This window comes from Herpailurus yagouaroundi, unplaced genomic scaffold (genome assembly GCF_014898765.1).
Source record: "Herpailurus yagouaroundi ecotype Mexico unplaced genomic scaffold, PumYag 198, whole genome shotgun sequence".
NCBI classification, from domain to species: domain Eukaryota; kingdom Metazoa; phylum Chordata; class Mammalia; order Carnivora; family Felidae; genus Herpailurus; species Herpailurus yagouaroundi.
The window spans coordinates 2,380,143-2,403,025 of NW_024412429.1; the positions used below are offsets into that span (position 1 = coordinate 2,380,143).

At 56.7% G+C, this 22,883-nt stretch overlaps 1 protein-coding gene across 1 annotated transcript in view; it reads left to right on the top strand.

The window, feature by feature from the left end:
* Nucleotides 1–8,534, top strand: part of UNC93A (unc-93 homolog A) — a 37,481-nt gene extending 28,947 nt beyond the window's left edge. Inside the window, exon 9 of the mRNA XM_040448685.1 lies at nt 7,749–8,534. Coding sequence (XP_040304619.1) covers nt 7,749–8,014 — 266 coding nt within the window. The 3' untranslated portion in view covers nt 8,015–8,534. The remainder of the gene's footprint in view (nt 1–7,748) is intronic.
* Nucleotides 8,535–22,883: the final 14,349 nt, after the last annotated feature.

Here is a 22,883-nt window from a genome sequence, read left to right on the forward strand (position 1 = left end):
CCGACGGGGGCCAGGCCGCCCGGGGAGGGTCCAGCTTCGCTCAGCAGAAAGCGCTCACCCCGGGAAAGACGAGGCCGGCCCCGTCAGGTTACGGAGGGACGGACGTCTGCGGTGTTAACTCGGGAAAGACAGCACAGAGCTGCACGGAGGAGGCGGCCGTGGCTGCGCAGAGCAGGAGGGGAGGGAAGGTGAGGAGGCCAAGCTTCCGGACAGAATGCACGGCGTGCGGGAGCCGCCGGGCCAGCGGGCGGGCAGGGCCTGTGGCCTCGGGAGCAGCCTCCCAGGATGGGGGGGGAAGGGCCGACACACGGCGGGGGGGGGGGGGGGGCAGAGACACAGAGAGGACGCGGGGGGGGGCTCTCAGCACTGACAGGTGCTTCTGTGTAAGGTCCACACTCACGAGGATGCGTCTAGATCCGAGTCAGGGGAAGAGTGAGGGAAGGGCCAGCAGAGGGGAAGGCGGCTGAATGAGGGCATGAGGACGAGGAACGGGGGGACAGGAGCACAGAGGTGTCCCCCTGGCTCCGAGGAGGACAGCCGCCCTTTGGGGACCACAGGAAGGAAGTCGGAATAAAGATCCACAGGAGGACTTGTCACCCCGAGGAGAGGAGTTAGCAGAGTTCTCACAGAGAGCTGGCCAGGGACAGTGGGGACAGCGGGGGACAGCGAGGACAGCAGAGAAAACAGGGGACAGTGGGGACCATGGGGACAGTGAGGGACAGTGGGGACAGCCGGGACAGGCTGCATTAGTGAGCTATACTGCATGCTAGATGCTGGGAAGGCACTCAGGGACAGAGCCCACGGGCAGGCTCACTGTCACCCACACTCGGGGAGCCGGGGGGCAAAGCAGAGAGGCAAGGTCACGTGCAAGGGCCGGGCCCCGAGGGCAGAGTTAGGACTGGGGCCCAGGCCTGGCGCTGCCGCCCAGAGCCCCGGCCGTTCCTTTAGACCATCTCTGGAGTCGGCCGGGAGCGAGTGCAGAGCCAGCTGGTGACCCCGAGGCTTGGCCACCCACACACACAGGCCAGGAGGCGGTGACGCGGCACTTGCCAGGTCACACAGGGTGCAGCCTGAGACAGAGGCCACCAGAGGTCGGGCTGAGGGTGATGGGTGTCTGTAGGATGCAAGGCCCCACGGGGATGGGCGGTGAAAGACACACAGCAGAGGAAGGGACCATCGTGGCACAGGGGTCCAAGGGCCTGGCCCTGACTTCAGGGGCGCGCCGCCCTGGGCCGTTGGTCGTGAGGCTTCCGGGCGGGAGGCTGTGCACGGAGGGTCTCACTCCCGCTGAGCAGGAGGACCCCCCGTGGGAGGGAAGCGAAGGTCACCTTGCAGGTGGCAGGGGCAGCGGGGGCGGGTCCGGCTGCACGGTGAGTGGCTGGAGCCCAGCAGGTGGCCAGGGAGGCCCCGTGGAGATCTGAGCAGGGGGCTCGACCGGCCCCCAGGGAGGCCTGATGTGGGAGTCAGCCGGAGCCGAGCGATTGGGGCGGCAGGGGGGCTCCCGTGTCAGCTGTCGGCGGTGATGGGATGAGCCAGAGCCGAGGGGCCCGGGAGGCACCGCCGGGACGGGAGCGGGAAGCAGGGGCGTGGGCGGCAGGGGTGGAAGCCACGTGACCGCGGGCTTAGATTTGGGGAGTGGGTGAAAATGACAGCCTGGGATGGGGAGGGGGTGTCGGGGCCCAGGGGTGTCTAGGCTTCCCCTAGAGATGCGGCCACCCAGCCCTGACCTGGGAAACAGCAGGGGGCTAGAAATTCGGTCGGGCCCGTCCCCCGACTCCTTGAGGGCGGGAGGGAGGCCGGCTGCTGCCCCTGCGGCCACGACCTCGGCCCTCACGGCCTCCGGACCCCGCGGTGGCCCCTTCCTTACGACCTGTGTGCTTGTCTTCGGACAGAGCGGGCCCTGCTGCGTTTAAGGGCTTGGGGCTTCACGGCCTGTCTACTGTCCCCACAGCGCCGGTGAAGGAAGGACGCGCAGACGCTGGCGTTAGCGTTCTTGGCGGTCCCGAGTTGTAAACCGGGGACAGGTCACGTCACCCAGCGAACCCGCACGCAGGGGTGGGCGACTGCGGGCGTGTTACTGCCAGCTTGCGGGCGTCTCTGACCCCGCGGGACTTTCTTCGTGTCTGCACGTTAAGGGTCAGGCGAGGGACCGGGGAAGGGGCCGCATGACGCGTGACACTCCTTACGGTAAGCCTCCAGCTGCTTCAGGCGACTGGGGCAAAAATGCTTGGCTTTCTTTCCCCCCCGAGACACGGGAATCGCGGCTGTCACCCTCCTTTCCCGGCCTCGGACGCGGGAGACTGAGGCCGGGCCTCGTCCAGTTGTGCAGACCACGTCAGGCGAGGTCTCGCGGGCGAGCGGAAGGACTGCCTTGAGTTAAAATGACCTATTTCCGTCTTCTTGCACAGGCACAAACTTATTTTTTTTCAAGGAGAGACTGGTGGCGGGGGAAAATTGTTCTTTTCACGATTTAAGACTTTCTTTTGGAGTCTGAGCTCGCGGTGGCCTCAGCGGGGAGCGATGGTTTACTCCCCGAGTCCCCTGCAGGCTGACTCCACCAGGCTGGCCTAGAACTCACGGCCGGGCAGCACGGAGCGTCCCCGCGGTCTTTGTGTGTATGAAGGCTGCAAATTTGGTCAGCTTTTGCCGCCACGGCCCCCGGCCAAGAGCAGCTCTCTCTTGTGTTTTGAAAGAGCGAGTTGGCTTTCTCATCTTGTCCCTGGACGCGTGTCTCTCGTTTGAGACAATACGTGAGGCGAGCCCGTCCTTCCCCGATCCGTGAGGCAGCATGCGGTTCCGTGTTCTCGCCGTCAGTTCCCAATTCAAACAGTGACGCAGAATCAGCCAGCTGCCTGGCCCACCCGGCCTCCCTCCGGGAGCGGGGTTCTGCAGCCCGACGCTGGACATTCCCTGGGGCTCCAGAGGCTCCCGCAGAACCTTCGATCTGGGCCACTTGTTCCCGTCTGTTCATTCGCCCTGACGGTTCAGGAAAGACAGGTGCCGTTGCTATAGCAACCCTCACAGACCAGTGCGCTGCATTTGAGATTCAGAACGTCTGGGCTAAAAATACTCCCTCGCCCTGCTAGCCGCCCAAAGGGGTGTTCTGGGTTGATGAACACAGAAAACGTGAGCTCTCGTGTGCCCAGTTCACTTAACCTGTCTTTTCCAAGCAAACAAGACATCCCGAGGACCCGTTCATGCCCCATGCGAGGACAGGAGTCGGCCTCTGCCCTCGCCCACCCACCGGCGCCTTCCTGGGGCGGGATGAGGCTGGCAGAAAGGCTCCTTTTCTTTTTAAATAACCTTTTTATTTTGGAATCATTTGAGCTCACAGAGAAGTTGCAAAGACAGTCTGGAGAGTTCCCGTATAGCGTTGACTTAGTTTCCCCTAACGCTAACATCTTACAAAATCGTGGTAACACTTGTCAAAAAGAGGAAGTAATGTTGGTACATGAGTCAACTAAACTTTAGACTTTATTTGGTTTTCTCTAGTTTGTGTGCTCCAGGGTCCCAGCCAGAGGCCACACCCAGGGCCCCCAACCAGGGTCCCATCCAGAGTCCTCCAGGGTCCCTCCCGTGGCCCGACCCAGGCCCCCACCCGGGGCCCACACCCAGGCCCCCACCGGGGGTCCCATCCAGGGCACCTATCACGTTGAGTTGCCACATCTCCTTTGTCTGATCTGTGAAAGTTTCCTTGTTGTTCATGACCTTGACAATTCGGAAGAATACCGGTCAGGCATTTGGTAGCCTGTCTCTCATTTGGGGTTATCGGATGTTTCCCATGATTAGGCTGGAGTTATGGCTCTGGGGGAGGAAGCCTCCAGAATAAAGTGCTTTTCTCATCACATCAGTCACTGAGGATGAGAAGAACCTTGATAGGCGATCAGCCTGGACCCGCCAGACTCAAATTTAATCTTGAAATCTAAAGATGCCAACCTCCAGACAAACACATCAGCTTAAAGTCAGAGTGGCCGTGTCACTAGAATATTCATGAAATTGGGGTGTGTTTGCTCTGGCACTGTACCTACTAAGGGGGCCACCGTACCTGTTGGCCACGGAACGTGGAAAACACCTGCCACTCACAGCCCTGGTGTCTCAGACTTGGATTTTCTTCCTACTCCCCCCACCCCCCACCTCCCGTCTGGTGACCATCAGTGTGTTCTCTGTAGGTAAGAGTCTGTTTCTCGGTTTTCCTCTCTCTTTTTTCCCTATGATTGTGTGTTTTGTCTCTCAAATTCCACCTACGAGCGAAGTCCTATGGTATTTGTCTTCCTGTGACTGACTTATCTCGCTTAGCGTAATACACCCTAGTTCCATCCGTGTCGTGGTAAATGGCAAGACTTCGTCCTTTTACGACTGACTGATATTCCATTGTATACATGCCACATCTTCTTTATCCACTTGTCAGTCAGTGGACATCTGGCTCTTGGGCATGATCCTGCCATAAACGTCGGGGTGCTTGTGTCCCTCTGAATCGGTATTTTTATACCCTTTGAGTAAATACCAAGCAGTGCAATTGCTAAATCTTGGGGTAGTTCTATCTTTTTTTAATGTTTACTTATTTTTGAGAGACGGAGGAGAGAAAGCACGCGCGGGGAAGGGGCAGAGAGAGAGGGAGAGAGAGAATCCCGAGCAGGCTCTGTGCTACCAGCACAGAGCCCAACGTTGGGGCTTGATATCATGAACCGTGAGATCGTAACCTGAGCCAAAACCAAGAGTCGGACGTTTAACCCGCTGAGCCACTCAGGCGCCCCAAGGTAGTCCTATTTTTAACTTCTGAGGAACCTCACACTGTTGTCCATAGTGGCCCCACCAGTTTGCTTTCCCACCAACGGCGCACAAAGGTCCCTTTCTCTCCATATCCTCGCCAACACCTGTGTTTCTTGTGTTGTTGGTTTTAGTCATTCCGACAGGTGTGAGACGACATCTCATCCCGGTTTTGATTTGCATTTGCCTAAGGATGAGTGACGTTGGGCACATTTCCTGAATCTGTTGACCATCCATAGGAAGACGAGAAATCTTCAAAATACTCTGAGGAGCTGCTAACTCCCAGGTCTTGTTATCAGACTCTCTTTGTGGGTGAACTTGTACTAACATGGACGCCTCGCAGACCCGGACAACAAGGGCACCTCCTCTGAGCCTTCCAAACAGACTCCTGTTGTCCCAAACACACGTATGTTGTTCATAATGTGCGTCCCACGTTGTATCGTGCCGGTGGCCTTGCCCTCCTGAGTCCCTCCCGTGATAGGTGGACAGCCGAGTAACCAGATGCCAAGAAAAACCTTCTGGGTGTTGATGTTCACAGGCAGGGCCACAGGAAACCCTGCTGCTGGCCCCCAACCTTCCCCGCGGTGCTGGAGGGCCTCTCTTCCCTCCATCCCTCCCCTGCAGAATGTAGGGAGAGGGAACAGGGCAAAGGGCAAGGGAAGGAGGGGAGCTGGGGGAGGGAGGTGTGTGGGAGTTCCGTGTGTGCTCTCTCTCCCACCGTGCACAGCTGCCCACCGTGCAGGAAGGGAAGGACGGTCCCAGGAAAGTCCCTACGACTTCCCAGACTCCCACTATCCCCAGGAATAACAGGCGCAGATCACGTCTGGTCCCACTGAGGCTGGGGGCAGAGGGCAGTCCGTTCCTCCTGCCCGAGCTACAGGACTACACTTGACACGTTGGTCTACTTATTGTCTCATGCTCTCTACTCTGGTTACACGTCCTGTGTTACCTCTACTCCACTGGGGTGGGGGACTTCTGGGCAATAACCAGAAGGAACGAAGAGGAAGAGGCAGCTCTTGTCCTGGAATCGCCCCCCCCCCCCCCGGTTCCTGGGGTTACTATTTATCCTCTGAGCGAGCGCATTGGGTCTCTGACATGGCGCAGCAACCCCACGGGACGTGGGCTCGGTGTTTTACCTGTTGGTTCCCTACTCGCTTCATGAAGTCGCCGTCCATCCACGGGTCCACTTGGCCATTCCACGAGTACTTTTACTGACACTTTGAGAGCGCTGGAATTACTGTGATGAGGATGGGACGCTGGGCGGGATGGCCTCGTGGGGAACTTGACCGAAAAATCAGAGGCGTGCCGCCGCTGGCCGGCCACGTGCAAGGGCACGAGGCATAGAAGCCTGGCAGTGGGGCCGGAGCGGGGGGCACGCTCCACAGCGACAGGTGGTGCTGGGCTGGGACAAGGCCAGGTGACAGCGGCATCTGCCCCCCTGATGAGATATTTGTTCTACCCCAAAGCCAGGCGGGGCCACTGAAGGCACCGGTGTGGGAGGGATATGACACGTTTACACTGTAGAAAGATGGCCGTAGCAGCAGTGTGGGGTAACACGGAGCAGGTAAGACAAGAGAGGAGGAAACAGGTCTGGAGCTGACGAGAGACGAGGCAGGGAACCGTCCAGACGGGACACATGGGCCACAGGAGAGGGAACCCAAGCCCAAGTCCAGTGAACGGGCCGAGAGCTTCCCCAGAGCAGACATCACACCTTGTTCATGTTTGCAGACCTCAGTGCTGTGACTGCCGTGTAGTTGGTGTGGATGGACAGTGGTGTAGATGGAGGCAGGAGGGGTGAAGGGGACCCGAATCCAGCTCGTGTGATCTTTGGGAGAGACCCGGCTTTGTTTCCAAGCTGAAGGGAAGGAGGGGAGGGCACAGGCTGAAGGTGCAGGAAAAGGGCTCGAGTGATGGGGTCAAGTGCCCGAGGAGACAGGAGCGGAGTGTGGCCTCTGTGGAACGCGCCCAAGGAGAGGTGTCCTTGGCGAAGAGAAAACTCCACCGGCCAGAGGGGAGGGTGTGGTGGCCAGGGCAGCTCAGGAGGACAGAGAGGGACAGGCGGGCACTGGGCATCAGCCGGGATGCTCGGGACGACCCCTGGGGGTCCCCCGTCCCTGCCGAACGCTGTCAGCCTCCCCGCACGTCTGCCAGCTCCCTCAAGTCACGGAGGTGGGGATGCTTGCAGTCCTCAGCCAGGAGCACCACACGTCTTAGCACCCCTGCAAACTGGAAACAAAAATCGTTTACTTCCACCCAGAAGCACGTATCAGGTTGCAGCAGGCTGCTCGGGCCGCCAACAGACTACGGTGGGCGGGGGGGGTTTGGCAACACTCAAGGCTGTTTCCCACAGTCCTACAGGTCCGGGTGTGGACAGGCTGGCTCTGCGGAGGCCCCTCTCCTTGGACTGCGGACGGCTGTCTCCTCCCTGTGTCCACACACGATCGTCCCTTTGTGCACGTCTGTGTCCTGACTCCCCCTTCTTATAAGGACACTAGTCATGTGGGACGGGTGGGGGGGCCTCCCTAACGAACTCATCTACCTCCATCACCTCTTTTAAGGCTCTGTCTCCACACACAGTCGCATTCCGAGGTCCTGGGGTTAGGATTGCTTGCGTTCGTCTTTGCTTGGGACCCCAGGGAGCGGTCGTGCCTCGTGTGGCACACAGGTCAGGCCTCCAAGCTCACCTTTTCCTTTCCCACGTAGTCACCCACCGAGTGACGGCGTGGCCCGACTTCCCACCAGTGCTAACGTCGCGTGAATTCTGTGTTTCCTTTACGTACGATGCTTCCTCACTGCCAACGATGTGTCGCCTGACTTGGCAAAGTCCCCATCGTGAAATAATTCCGGTTTTGGTACGAAGCGAAAATTCCTGATTTTGTTGAGAAAATTGGGCAGCGGGAAAGCCACCGTTTTCAGCAATAGTTGAAAGCAATCGTTTGAGGTTTTGAAGCAACGTGTTCATGCCCGTGTCTCCCCCGCAGCTCTGTACGGCGTTCTGTTTGAGAAGAACAAGGAGGCGGCCTTTGCGAACTACCGCCTGTGGGAATCGCTAGGCTTCGTCATCGCCTTTGGATACAGCACATTTTTGTGTGTCAACGTCAAACTCTACATCCTGCTGGGGGTCCTGAGTCTGGCCATGCTGGCCTACGGGACCGTGGAGTATCTGGAGGCCAAGAAGGCGGCCAGGCCAGCCGCTGCGGAGCAGGCAAAGCCAGCAGAGGGGGAGGAAACGGAGACAGCCATGTGAAAGGGACGTGCACCAGGCCCGGGAGCCCCGCGTCCCCAGGAGATCTCCATCTGAAGTGCCTCAGACTTTATAACCGATTCTTCTCAACTACGGCAGCGACACCGAGCCATCCTGAAGACATCACACCGTCACGTGGTTTTCTGTGATTTTTTTTCTATTCTAATAAGCGTTCCATCCACCCTGTCGCTCGCAGAGATCGAGAGGAAGCGTGAAGGGATCCATTCAGCTCACAAAAGAAGAAAGTCGGGTGTATCATCAGCCAACGGGAACTTGCTTAGATACAACAAACCACTGTACTTGCTTCTGTCGTACTCGCTGTCGTGGTCGTTCGTGAGAATTGGAAGGATGTGGACGTAGGGAGTCCGACACCGTCGTTTTACAAATGGGTAAACTGATGTCCAGGCAAGCCCGCTGACTCCCTCCCGGAGTCAGTGAGCGACAAAGCCAGGCAAGAGTTCACGTCTCTTGAAGCTTATAGACGATGAGTTTCTAAATAAATGCAACTACGTCATGGGCTTATCTTCTGTGCAAACACTTTTATTCTAAATACTCAGTAGAGCACACACACACCAGTCACCAAGTAAGTGAGTGAGCCCGCCGTAGACTAGAATCTGTAAGACAACTGTTACACACCCACCTTCCGATCAGAACCCGCATCCACCAACGGTCTATTCCCTCTATTCTCACCCTCATCGTCTTTAACAAGCTGCTAACGCTGGCCTCTGCCCCCTGCTGAGCCTCTCCCTTTTCCAAGGCTCTCAGAGCCCTCTGGCCCCTCTGACGGTGTCCTGGGGTTTGTCACCCTTGCCCCCTTCACCCCAAGGCACCTGCTCTTTGCCCAGGCTTCTCCCTCCACTTCCCGTGAAGCCCCTCCCGCTTCCCCATGAACAGGCACCCCCACCCAGGCCCCAGCCTCCGTTGCAGCCCAGCACTCTTCCAGACCTTCAGCGAAGCCCCATCAGGTCAAACCTCTGTTGAAAACCCTTCCATGGCTCCCCATCTCAATGAGGCGAGTTGAGTCCTGTCCCAAGGAGACCGCCAGGCTCCTCTCCAGGACATCTTGTTCCAGACCTTTGCTCGCACGCCTCTGCGACCTTGAGAATCTTCCGGCCCCTCCACACCAACGCACCCAGCTCATGACAGGCATGGTCCCCTCCACCTTGGAGGCTGAGGCTTCCGTAAATAAACCGTGTGGCGTTCCTGGATGCAAATCAGGTAAGACAGGCCGGTGTGGAACCGATCTTCGGTCTCTCTCTCGGCTCAGAGCCTCTGAGAGGGAGACACCCCAACTCGCTTAGGAATCCCTCCTACCTTCCAGAGGCGCCCTGGAAGATGATCCTGGAAAAAAACGGGCCACATCGTCCTGACCCCACCGGGCGTCTGCTGAGACATAGATGGCACTGAGAAGCGTGCCCTGGGCCAAAGGTCGACAGGAAAGCACCCCCCCACCCCAGGCTGAGAGCAGAGCCGGAAGTTTGTGCAAAGCCCTGGAGAGACCTGGAGAGGCACCTGTCCAAACTGGCACCCCACGGCAGAGCCCAGACACAGGGGGGACGCAGGCAGGCCTGATATTTTATGTTATTTTATCGTATTTTGTCTCGTTTTATTTTATTTATTTTTTTAATTATTATTTTGGAAGGCCGGGGAGGCGCCCTCGGTGGTTGGTGGCATTGGGCAGCTTGCTGTCGAGTGTCTGGCTTAAACGGCAAAGGCTGGATGCTCTGCTCTGTCGCTCGGGGTGCCAGCCCCTTCCTGATCCATTGGACACTCGAAGATGAGGGGAGCGTGGGCTGAGGGGCCTGGTCTGGAACTTGGGGCGCCAAGGCCAGCCTGGTCCCAACGCGGGGAGCAAAGGCTCTCTCAGTAAGGGCTGAGGGCACGGTGTCCCCCGGCACCCCCACAGCAGGGGTCTCGCTGGCCTTGAAAGAGGCTGAGGGGTCCCACGGGTCCTGACCTCGTTTGCCTTAGTGGATGCGGTGACAGAGGCCCACAGGTCAGCGCTGCCGCGGACACGGGCTGTGGTCCGGGGCGGCCGGCCGGTGCTCCGGAGGCTCTGGGCAAGCGGCACTCTCCCATCCGCCAAACGAGCCGCCTGGCTGGACATCGGGTCTCCCCGAACATCGCCTCCTACACCATCACCGCCTTCTCTTCTCTCTCCCCGCTCCGAACTGTCTGATGAGAAGAGTTGGTGAGCGTGCCCCTGTGCCCAGCTGCGGGGCCTGGCCGGCGGGTGAAGGATGGGTGGCCAGTGGCCTCGGTCAGACGAGCACTTCCTGCCTCACCTGTGCCAGCGGGAAGCCTGGATTGTAGCAGAAAGGAAGTGATTGAGTCTCACTCTCAGTCTTCCATTTGTCCGGTGAAGATCTCCCTGCTTCCCCGGAATCCGGACAAGGTGTTGTTGCGAAACTCCATGTACAACGCGGTGTCCCCGCCTCCTCCCCGGACTGAGGTTAAAAGACAGCCCTGCCCGTGCGTCCCTAGACTCCATGGCATTATTACAAACCTCGACTGATCTGATCCAACAACCATAAATCGCTTGGCCCGACTCCCAGGGCTCAGCAACAAATACCCAATTTTACTGCTTGCTCAGAGTAACTGAAGGGGGTGAGGTTGAACAACTGTAGAACGTATGAATGTATATATGTCACAATGTATGATTAAAAACCTTCCTGAAACCAGAGATAAATCTAAAATAAAATGGCAAAGGTAGAAATAGGAAACTTAAAAGCAGCTAATAAAGAGAAAGTAAATGTCTTAAAAAATCTAGGCTTGCAGCCGGTAGGGAGTTCCTGCAATTTACAAAAATGAGCCCAAGCGTCCTGGCAGCCAAGGCAATTAAAAAAAAAAAAAAATTATATAATCATCGTGACTTGATAAAAGGGGCCTTGTCAGTGTTTTCACAGAGAATCATTTTCCAGGTCCTAAAATGTAAAGGGGTGTTCATGCGGGTCCCCCAGTGGAGACCGGGGGCAGGCACGGCAGACGCGGTCTGACGGACCTCCGCGTGTGTTTTATGGCGGTTTGATCTTGACAGAGCAGAGGGCCTGCAGTCCGAAGGGGGTCCTGTGCCCAGGTGGCTCGGGGAGCCAGCACGCCCAGGGCGCGGGCTTCGGGGACGGCTGGGTCACTTTCTGCTGCGGGAGCCTAGAGCCTTCTCCTCCAGAGCTTGGGCCCAGGGCCTTCGGAGATCCTACCCTACCCCCGACAGGGGCTGGATCGGGGTCCACTCCAACCTGGGTTATTTAGGGAGTCACCGCACACAAGCCATTTCACTGGTCAGCAAGTGACTGAGTCAGAGAGGAAGTACCAAGGGACTTCACCACTTCCGGCCTCACGTCGAAATCATACCCAGAGAGTCTCCTTCCTCCGGGGCCTCTTTCCAGGCCCACTTCTGGCCACTGGCCCCAACTCGAGTCCTCCCAGAAGCCCCTGCGACCCCTTCCCGACCACGTGACCGTTTGTCCCCCTCCCCCCGACCCTGGCCCACAGTGTGCTAATGTCCCCAAGCCCTGCGTCCCTGGGCGCTCACCACTGCCTTGCTGAATCACTTCCTCTCCAGCTCACAGACCCACGAGGCCCGGCCTTCTCTTTCCAACGTCGGCATAAAATATATGCGACGTGGGCGTCGTCACGGAGTGCGTCCCAATCGCCTCACCCCAGCTAAACCAGGAGTCTCCGTGCATGCGTGCTCTGGTGAGATGACCAGAGAGGGAGGCGCCTCACTCTCCCGAGTCTGCTGGCCTCCAGACCCCCACCAGGCACCCCTGGAACCCAGTGCAGTGGGAGAGCACCATGCAGCACGGGTGTCCCGTGAGTGGCAGGGCAGGCCCCCAGCCTCAGGATCAGCACTACCAGCGCCCCGAGCGCCTGACCCCCCGCAAGCCTTCCACGTGCGTGACCTCATTTCACGACCTCCGGACTCGTGGGCATCCGGCTTGGTCTTTCCTGACCTCTGACCCAAAGGCACTAAGTCCTTCTCAGGTGCCCGGGCCCCAGCGCGGGGGCCTGACTTCGGGCAGTCCGGGGTGGAGCCCGGGTACCAGCAGTTTTAAAGGCTCCCCCTGTGACGGGGCGCTTGGGGGGCTCGGTAGGCTAAGCCACCGACCTCGGCTCAGGTCATGATCTCGCAGTACCTGGGTTCGAGCCCCGCGTCCGACAGCTCGGAGCCCGGAGCCTGCTTCCGATTCTGTGTCTCCCCCTCTCTCTGCCCCTCCCCTGCTCGTGCTCTGTCTCTCTCTCTCTCTCCCAAAAATAAATAAACAAACAGACAAAATTAAATAAATAAAATCTCCCCTGTGGTTTGACTCTGTGGTTGATGTATGAGTCGAACTGAGCATTGCTTTTATTTTGTTTATTTATTTATTTAATATTATTTGAGAGAGAGAGAGAGCGTGCGGGGAAGGGGCAGTGAGAGAGAGAGAATCCCAAGCAGGCTCCACACCCAGCGCAGAGTCCGATGGGGGTTCCATCCCAGGACCCTAAGATCATGACCTGAGCTGAAATCAAAAGCCAGACGCTCAACCGGCCGAGCCCCCAGGCGCCCCGTAACCAAGCATTGCTTCTAAAGCGGATTATTTCTGGGTCCTTGATGCTTCGTACCCACTTAATTAGTTCATGGCATGTGAAGTGCGTTTTTTAAAGTTGGAGACAACTTCTAAAGAATTTCTGGGACTAAGTATTCACTCATTATTTATTCGTTCATTGCAAATATTCATTAGATACTGTTATTACCGTGGTTCGCGTCATCTGACGTCGCAGGATTCCGTTGCCCCTGGGATGCCGTAAAACAACACAAAGATAATAGTAGTTCCACCCATATTTAGCCCACCAGCCTAGGGAAACTCCACACCGTGGCGCACTGAGGCCCCAGGAGCACACACACCTTGGCCATTGGTACCTCCAGCCTCGGCCACTCCCTCACTGTCAACGGCACCCCTTGCCCTCCCCACCCGCCCCCCCGCCAGCCTCCAGTGGCCCTGCACCCCCGCCCAGGTGGCCTGGAGCCCCTCGGAGGCTCCCCCTCCTCCTCGGCCACCCGCAGGCAGGCGGGCATCCCGAGGTCCGGCCCCTGCCAGGGACCACCCTGGTGCTCTGGTCCGCCTCCCACTCAGAGTCACCGGCCGCAGGCTCCTCCCCGACACTGCCGTCACCCCACCTGTCACCCCCCCATCAGTCACCAGCCCTGTCCATTTTGCTTTCTGGAATTCTTCCAAACCCCTTCTCTCCCCGTGGTCTCTGTTGGCGGATGACCCCATCAACAGTCCCTCGAAGTGCAAGGCTGACACGGTACTGTCCCTGCCCCTTCACCAGTAATGGCCGTTCTCTTCAGGATAAAACCCCAATGCCCCCACCTGGGGTGCGGGGCTCCCCATGACTTGTCCCACCTCACCTGCACCTGACCACCCCCCCCCCCCCCCCCCCCCCCAAGTATCAACATCCCTGTCTCTTACATCTCTGTGACTTTGAGGTCATTGCTGGCTTTATGAAAATTCCTGTCCTCCTCCTCTGCCTGGCTATCTCAGCGCTCAAGATTCAGCTTAGATGTCACTTCTTCCTTGTAAAACCGGCCTGCTCCCCGCAGGCAGCGACCTGCCTGCGTCAGGTGCCCTTTCAATGCGTCCCGGAGCCTTCTGTCCTCTCCTTCACGCCGGCTGGCACCTGCAACCATCTGTCCCCTCCCGTGTGGGGGTGAGAATGTGGGCAGATCGCACAGCTGGAAGGTCATCTGGCGGTCGGGCCATTTCCCATCCCGCCCATCCGTCCCTCCCTCCCTCCCACGGGGCTTATCAGCCTGCAGGGCGCGGATGAGGACAGACTGCCCGGTGAGCAAGCGAGAAAGCCCAGTGGGTGGGACCCCGCGTGCTCCCCGCTTTCCCGCGGCTGGAGCCCCGGCCACAGCGCTTACACAGCGCCCCCTGGCGGGCAGGGCGGCCACCGTCGCCCTCACGCGCGGGCAGAGGGGCATCCTGTCCCTGGAAGGTGCGGACGCCTGCTCACCAGGCCACCCTGCGGCTCCCCCCGGCCCTCTCCGTAAGTGTGGCCAGGCACCTTCCCGACGCCCCGCGCCTCGTTCGGTGTAGAACAAAACCCTGCCTCCCAGCGAGGTGCTCCTTTGCCCTTTCCCCCAACTTCCTTACAGAAACAGAACAAAACAACGGAAGGCCTCCCTACCAGCCCCTTTGGAAGGGCCAGCCTTTATCGGGGAGTTCAAAGGCAAAGCGTGGAACAGACCTGCATCTGTGTTTCCCCTCGGGATGGTTTCCTATAGTACGGACCATTCCCCATTACAGAGGGATTCTCTCCTTCCAGTCTCTGTCCAGCTATCCCCCCGCAGGTGCCCAGAGACCCAAGTGGAGAATTGAAGCTATGACCGTGAGGCCCATGGGGGATCTCTGGACAGCCAAGCACGCATGCTGGGATCTGCTCACCCACTCGGCGAGCCCTGGGGGCCATCCGCAAAATCCTGAGCGGTGATGCCCTTGAAGAAAAGCAGATTTGGGAACATTTCCAACACGCTAGGGGCCACGGATCTGATTCAACGCTCCAAATACGTGAGGAGCCCCAGGTGCCAGCATTTGAAGGTCTTTCCCGCCACCTGTCCCTCGCCGGCCTCCCTCCATGACCTCTGTCCCACGGCGGTTTTAGAGAAGACAACCTCGATTTCTGCTGTCCCAGCAAGTATTTCCTGCCCCTGAACCGGATCCGTGAGGCTTCCATCGGTGACCCCAACAGGTCCCAAGCAGGAAAATGGCCCTGAACAATTCTCGTCACACCAGGAAATTCTCAGGTCAGCAAGTTAGACCGTGTCTATGCACTCACTCGAGGACGGGGTCGGGACCGATGCTGGTGTAACTGAGGGGCAAGTGCCCGCTTCCGGGGGAGGTGATGTGATGAGGGACATCGGGAGGCACTCAGCAGACTGGAGCCCGGTTAGGTAAAGGGGAACCAGCCTCCCACTGCAGCCTGGGGCTGGGACAGGTGCGCAGGGAGGGAAGGCCGAACGTGCACGAGGCCAGAAAGCAGAGCAGATCGCGTAGGGCCCCCAGACCAGGTTCGACTGGATTCTGTTGTGAGCCACATGGGAACCTGAAGAGTTTCCTGTGGCTTCCGTAATGAAGTCCACAAAAATACATTTGAGTGGCGAACACAGTGGGAATTCATCCTGTCACGGTCTGCAGGCTGGAAGCCCCAAATCAAGGTGTGGGTGGGGCCGTGTTCCTCCAAAGGCCGGAGTGGAAAATCCGTCCTGCCTCTTCCAGCTCCTGGTGTTCATGTCGTCTCAGGTTATTTATTCCCGGGCTCGTAGATGCATCACCCAGGTCTCTGCCTCCGACCTCACGTGGCCAGCTTCCGTGAGTCTGTCCTCTCGTGGCATTCTCCTCCCGGTGACTGTCTTTGTGTCTTTCCTCCTCTTCTGATAAGGACCCCGGGGCCCACCCTACCCCAGCATGACCTCATCCTAACTAATCACGTCTCAATGACCCTGGTTCCAGAGAAGCTCATGAACGTGGGGGGACACTCTTCACCCCCATACAGAACCCACAAGATAGAAGCGACGCCATGTGACTTAATTGTAAAAGGGCTCACTCTGGCCGGTAGGAAGGCACAGTAAGTGCCGAGGTGAGACAAAGAGTCACAGGCCATTGCCTTGCGAAGCTGTCGAATTGTTGGAGCGAGAAGCAAGAGTGGCCGGGACCCAGGCGGTCACGGTGGCAGGGAATGGAAAGAGGGTGAACTGGTGGGGACTCGGGACATGCTTTAAGGGCAGAGGCCACAAGATGTATCGAGGCAGAGAAAGAGCCAAGGAAGACTTGGGAGTCTGGCTTATCCAATAAGTGGGAGAAGCAAATGGCCACTTACTCAGACTGGGGAGCCTCGCAGAGGAGAAAATCAAGAGCCTGGTGTTGAGCACGTGACATGTGAGGCTCTCAGACATCCACGTGGCTCTGGTGGGCAACGGTGAGACGTCTGGGGCTGGAATGTGGGGGTGTCCTAGGGGCAGAGAGACCGGCACACCAGCCTAGAGAGAGGACGTTAAAGCCATGGCGCAGAAGGAGACCAGCCGAGTGAGTGGTCCTGGAGCGGAGCAAAGCCCTACGGTCTCACTCCCTGCACCTTCCATCTTCAGAGGCCAGGGTGAGGAGGAGGAACCAGAAAGGAAGTGACCGTGGGGACAAATGAGTGCCCCCAAGAGACTGACATGGCAGAGCCCAGTTAGTGACAGGTCCCAAAGACGCTCAGCTCTCTTGTCAACTGCTGGGGTGTGTTGGGCAGATACAGTAGAGGACAGATCATTGATTTGGCAAAGTGACATCACCTGTGTGAAGGCAGAGCAACTCAGTGGGAGTCTTGGGGATGAAGACTTGAACCAAGTGGCTTAGAAAGAGTAGAGAAGTGGAGACAGGAAGGATTCCCAGCCCTTCCCAGAAGGTTTCTTGGGAAACGAGGCGGTGGCTAGAGCCCGATATGGGAGGGGGTGAAGGATCATTACAGGACTGAAATATTGGGGGGTTGGGAAGGACAGGGCATTAAGATTATTCTAGTTTGAATCCCTTGTGTGGTAATGACGAAAAAAAGCAAGAATAATCAGCAAGGTTAATGCCTCTGATGACTTGTCCTGGGTCACAGAGTTGGTTAATTGAGGAAACGGGATAGAACTTGATTTCTTAACCCTTGGTTGTTTTTCCACTAAAAGGGTGAGGAGGGTAACTCCAAATGCTACTCGTCAACAGAGATATATGCCCTTAATTTTTTTTTTTGGAACGTTTTACTGACTTGTAAAACAAAGACAATGTAAAATAAAGGAAATGTACAATTACACAAGTACAGCTTGATAAAATTCTACAACCTGAAAACATCCATATGGCCAACACCCAGACCAGGAAACAGACACCTGCAACATTCTGTCACTTCCTTCAAGGGCAACAATTGTCACACGATGGATTCTTTTCTTGTACTTAATTACATGTTATTTCTCTCTTGATTAAGTTTTTGTTGTAGAAGTTTCACGTTTGTAAACGTCCTTCAAGAAGTACTGAGGAGATCATGGTAACCAGAAAAAGCCCGTTCTCCATCCTTCCAATGAACCGGGTGCTGTGCTAGGTAGAGTTTTCAGTGAATGTTAACTGGCAAATGTCAAGGGCTTGGTTGTTGGTTGGGAAGATGTTTCGAAGGCAGGAAAGATTTCTAGGCTCCCAGAGACCATGCGGTTTCTCACACGTCTCTCCCTTGGGCCTGGTAGGTGGTAGAGAAGAATCTCTTTCCATCAACCACCTGGGGTGTGAGTTTGATGCTCACTTGGGGGAGGTGGGATTGAGGTATAAAAAAAAAGTGAAAATTCTACTTATTGGTTCCCTGTTTCCTTGGACTCCACCAAAGTTCTAGATTTATGCATCATAATGAACCTAACTTCCTCTGGATCCTGTCAGAGCAGGTAAGTGTGTCCCAGTGTGAGGACCGCTCACCCTTGAAGGTGAGGCGAGACTGTCATGAACAGCGCACACTGGGGGGGGGGGGGGGCCCCGAGCGGTGATCAGCCCGCCCCAAGGGTGTTGGCTCCAGCACAGGGAGGCCCCGGAGCCGTGACCAGGGAGGCCCCGGGGCTGTGACCAGCGGGCCCCCGAGGGCATTGGCGTCAGCCTGGGGCAGCGGTGTTAGCGGTCCCTGAGCAACGCAGAGGTGGCCCGTTTGCCTCCCGGCCAGTTTTCTAGCCACAAGACCCAAAGACCGTGTGGTCAGCTCCTGGGAGGCCCTCAGGCTTCCTTAAGCCTTTCTGTGTCTGAGGAGGACAGGATCCCATGGGCACAAGTCAAGGGAGAACTGAGCCCACTGAGAAAGCTGGAGAAGAACCTGAGAAGAAGCAGTTCGGGGAAATGCGCTCGCTCTTGGCGCTCACTTTGGACGAAGCCAACACGTTTCACCTGTAAGTGTGCACCCCGCCTTCTTCTGCTCATGTGCCCTTAGAGTCTCTTTTGTGAGAGGTGATTGTGTGCCACCATCCCCAGAGAGCAGGCAGCTGGGAAACTCACCCAAACGTCTCTAATCGAAGGGGAATATCGTACCCTATTCAACAAATTCAGGATGTGTAGACGATTTCGGCCCAGATATCCTTCCTTGTGTCTGGATGGCCAGCCCTGTCTCTGCCCCTGACTCACAATCATCACCAAACCCACCTTCATCTGGTGCTCGGGAAGACGGTGGGGGGGGGGGGGGAAAGACTCAATGACTCTTGGTTTCTACGCCACTTCCCAGCACGTACGGCTGCAGGGTAACGATAAATAATTAACAACGAATGAACACATCAAACCCAGAAAGAAAAATGCCTTCTGGGCCACGTACGATGAATTGCGTTTGTTCTTGGTTTGCTAATTAGGAAATCCGCAGTGTTTCCCTTCCCCTGGGACAGCTTAGCCAGGGCTCTGTTGTGCTGTGCAGTTTTATATATCATGTGAGGCAATTTATTGGTCCTGAAAGGGTATAACAGTGTCTGTAATTAAATAGTTGGCGTGCAAACATTAAACATTCATCAACAGAGTAATAAGATGCTGAGGCCTGAGGGAGCTGAGTTCAAAGATCCTATGGGGAGGCACCTCATATACAAATGCAGGGCGGATTCTGCCCGGGGTGTGTCCCAAAGTCCACAGGTGTGGTGCTCGGGGCCTGGGGGAGCAGAACGAGGGTGTGGAGGCAGCACACAGCCAGGGAAGGACGGGGCCAACTGAGGTCTCAGGTGTAACCTTGACTTACAGAAACGATAAAGATTCAGGGGCGCCGGGGGGGGGGGGGGCTCAGTCGGTTGGGCGTCGACTTCAGTTCAGGTCATGATCTCACGGCTCGTGAGTTCGAGCCCCGCGTCAGGCTCTGTGTTGACAGATTCTGTTTCAGATTCTGTGTCTCCCTCTCTCTCTCTGCCCCTCCCCTGCTCATGCTCTGTCTCTGTTTCTCTCTCACAATGAATAAACCTCCATATATATATATATATATATATATATATAAAGAAACAATAACGATTCATTTTGGAAACTCAACTGTTCTTATGTGGAAATGGTCTATTTTGAGGTCCCACATGGGTGAAGTACAAGAAGGTCCCAGGACGGCCCCAGAGGAGCCCGCCTGCCTCCTCTCGTCTGTCTGTCAGCTGCCCTGGGCCTCTCTGTGTCCTCAGGTGTGTGGCTAATGGGGCCACTGGGCTCTGAGCTGAGTGTGGTCCCCACAGAAAGAAGACAGTCTTCCGGAGGAGGGGGGGGACGTGCAAAGGAGCCCCAGGTCCATATCCCTCAGGCCCTGCGGTGATGTGTGCCCCCCTTTGTGAGGAGAGCAGGCTCGCATCACAGAGGGACCAGTAAGGAAGCTTCCAGTTCTGCCCCATCGACTGGGCTCTGCGGCTGCCGAAGGCTGACCGCACACCCACTTGGAAGCAGGGCCGGGCTCGGGGACGAGCGTACGGAAGTCACCCCGGGAGCTGGAGAGGGCCCCAGCACGTGCCTCTGTCCCGGGACACACCCCTCCCCAACGGCTCAGGGGGCCACGTGCGCTCTGACCAGCGGGGCCACCGCGCTCAGACCTGGTGGACTTAGGAGGACGAGCATCCCGCCCACCTGGGTTGTATCGCTTGACGACACGCTTTTGTGCGCAAGGCGGGAGCACATCCTGTGCCATGTGGGCAGAGGGAGAGCTCAACGGCACCCCATAGTGAGTGGGGGCGCTCCCCCCCGGAACACACCGAGCAGCCCGTGCTCTCCGAGACCTGATGGACGGACGCTAAGGCTTCGGGGCAGAGCACGGATCTCCTGGCACACAGACGGCTGGATGCAGAGGGAGCAGTTTTCCCCAAGGTAGGCGTGGAGGGTGTGGGCCCCAGAGGAGGGGAGAAAGGGAGGGCAGGCGAGAAGAGAAGGCGGGGCTCAGGGCCACCAAGTCGGGATGCCCTGAGGCCACAGCTAGGGCTTGGGTCGGACACCCGGCTCCTGACCCTGCCAGGCGGGGCTGGGAAGTCCGAGCGGGGAGTGGCGTTGGGCTGAACAGCGACTGAAGACTCGAAGGAAGGCCTTGAATGCCATGCTAAGAAGTGTGGCTTTTCGGTGGGGGAAAAAAAAAACCCACTGCCTTTCCATACGCAGTTGGCAAAGCGGCAAATGTAGCTCCCCGGTCCCGGGACACTGGACATTTTCACGTCAAGTCAGTTCCGGTCCACTGGATGCAAGCCTCGGGCGGAATCGGGTGTGGCCTCACCCCCGGGGAACTGAAGGCTTTAATGATAAAACAAAACCTATCACCAGTATAAAAAGTTGTGCCCGGGCACTGATTTAGAATAATTAAAAACTGTTCTGATTGTAAGTTAATAACAACTTATTTAAAAAAAAAAAGGGGGGGGTGGTTGAGGGGGACGGTCAGCCACCAAGTGGCTTCGTCCACGTAGAATCACACAGGAGTCTACAGCCGCCGTTCGCTCCTAGTTGATAAAAATGGAGTGCCTTGCATGTCTGAACAACTCGCCTCTAAATCTGAAAATCGCTGCGCGAGGCAGTGTGAAGTTTCTGTCGTGTGCGCGACTCTTTGATCCACGACAGGGCTGTGTGTTTTTACTGTTCCGAGTATGGCCGGAGGCAAGGCCGTGTGGATGGTAAAAAAAGTTGACGAAACCATGTTTTCACCCAGGACACATGAGCACACAGGCTGCGCGTGGTAAATCTCCAGTAATTCCAAACGAAGGCGGGGCAGAGGCTTTTGAAATTAATCGTTGAGGTTCCAAAAGCCGAGACCAAAGGACGTAGACAGAAGCCGGTTCTCTGCCTCGCTGGGATCTGTGTTTGCTTTTGCAGCGTCTGATTTCAGGGTCACCCAAGAAGGGTCCCTCTCCTCGACCCCCAAATATTTCCTCTCTCAGTTTAAAGACAACAGAAGTTCATGGAATTCAATCACATGGTTTCGTACTACAGCCGGGTCCGGTTCCAACGGAAGGTAGCTGGGGGCGGTTTGTCCCTCACGCAGTGAATGAGCTCCAAACGCAGTGTGCATAGACACAATGGGCTCCCTCCTGATTCTTCTTCAAGGTCCCGTTTTGGAAGGACCAACGTGGGACTCAGCAGTCTGAGGGGCTGCGGAGGCTGGGACCCGTCCCCTCCCACAAATTCCGGCTCCGGAATGAGTCTTCTGGGAGAAGCAGGGATCCCAAGGGCCATTCTGAGGGTTCATTGTTCCCACAGTGGGGGCAACAGTTGTGTTTGGCCCGCTTCCCTCCCAGCGGACCCCGTGTGCCCAGGAATGTCATCCAGGTGTGGGAAAAGAAGCCCTTTCCCTCCACAAGCCAGGAGAGAGCGTGGCCAGGGCTGAACCGGACTCCAAGAGATCATGAAACCCCGTAATTATAACAATGACCTAATCACACGCTTGAAGTCGGCTTCTGAAGTTCAGGTTGCTGCTGCTTCTCAGACGCGGCCTCTGCCCTGATTACGTTGGCCAGGTTTCCGCCGAGGAGGACGTGAGACCTGGGCGCGCTCTGTGATGTGTGTCCCTGGTTGCACGTGACCAGGTCGGCCCCGCCTTCCCTAGTTCCCGCTCCACACGCGGTGGTTCAACGGTGATGATGTTTTGATGCGTGTTGGTGTTTTCCGTGCACACGCGGGCTCGCTCTGCCCCTACGAGCGTTCCAGCCACGTTCACGGTAACGGACTCGGGCTCTCCTAACAGAGATACAAGCACGTGGCCTTCACCTTCTGGGCAGGTGCCCCTCTCCCTTCGGATAGCGGCTTGGGGAGTAGCCCCGCGTGCTCTAGTTTCCTTCTGGAAGTTTCTATGTGGAGGCCGACCTTCCTCTTGGAGGGCCCGAGAGGGCTCTATCCACCAAGACTCACTCGCCTGCAGGGTCTGTAGATCTGTGGCCATCCCCCGGTCAAGGACGTGCCCGCCTCACAGAGCCCCTCCCACGGGCCGCACCTGAAAAGCGTAGCCTCGCACGCGACAGGGCACGCGGAAATGCACGCGGGAGATGGCGACTCTGTCAATATACACATATATGTCATAATTTCCCTGCAGTGACCTTGTGGAGTTCACACGTTATTAGTAATTACTGCTACCGTGATACGTTCCTGGGCCAATCAGTGTGACTGCCCAGGGACGCTGAGAACCCTGGTTCGCAATAAAGTGTTTTCAAGTTCAGGGAGAATGTTTACCGCCTTCTTTTCAGAATAAAGCCCGTGGACCCTGAGAGCTCTTCGCCCGGGCTATTGCTCAGTTCAGAACTGCCAGGGTTAAGTTGACCGGTGTCTCGGCTCCTGCTGTGGCTGAATGGCAAATGCCCTTAAATAATTGACAATTTCATGTCATAGTTTCATGTTATAATGTGCACGTGTATTTGCGTATGATATTTTTATCACATTACACGATACTTTGCTTGCCTCTTAAGTCTTAGTATCGCAATTATGTATTATGAGCATCAATGAATATAAAGTGATGCCTTCGGGAAATAGCCAGGGCTCACTGCCTGTGCGGGCTGCTCTGATCATAGAAGTTATTTGTGTCTTTCATTAATTTCATTGTAATGGCGATCAGTTCAGTTCCCACGAGGACCGCTTACGTGCCACAGTTCCGAGTGCAAACGCCCAAATACACATACAGCGTATTACATGTTTTATATGACTTGAACCGATCAGTTGCTGATTTAAGCACTCGTAGTAAAGGTAGAAAGGCCTAGTGTGTATCTGGTAAAAGGTCAGGAATGGTGATGTCTATTTTAATTGTGAATAGAATTTGCCACTAAAGTTTGGGCTCAAGACTGAGAAGCTGAAGTTAGCCATAAATCTCTTGGATCCTGACCCAGATAAATGGGAGTTTATAAAAAGAGAGAAGGGAGCGCCTGGGTGGCGCAGTC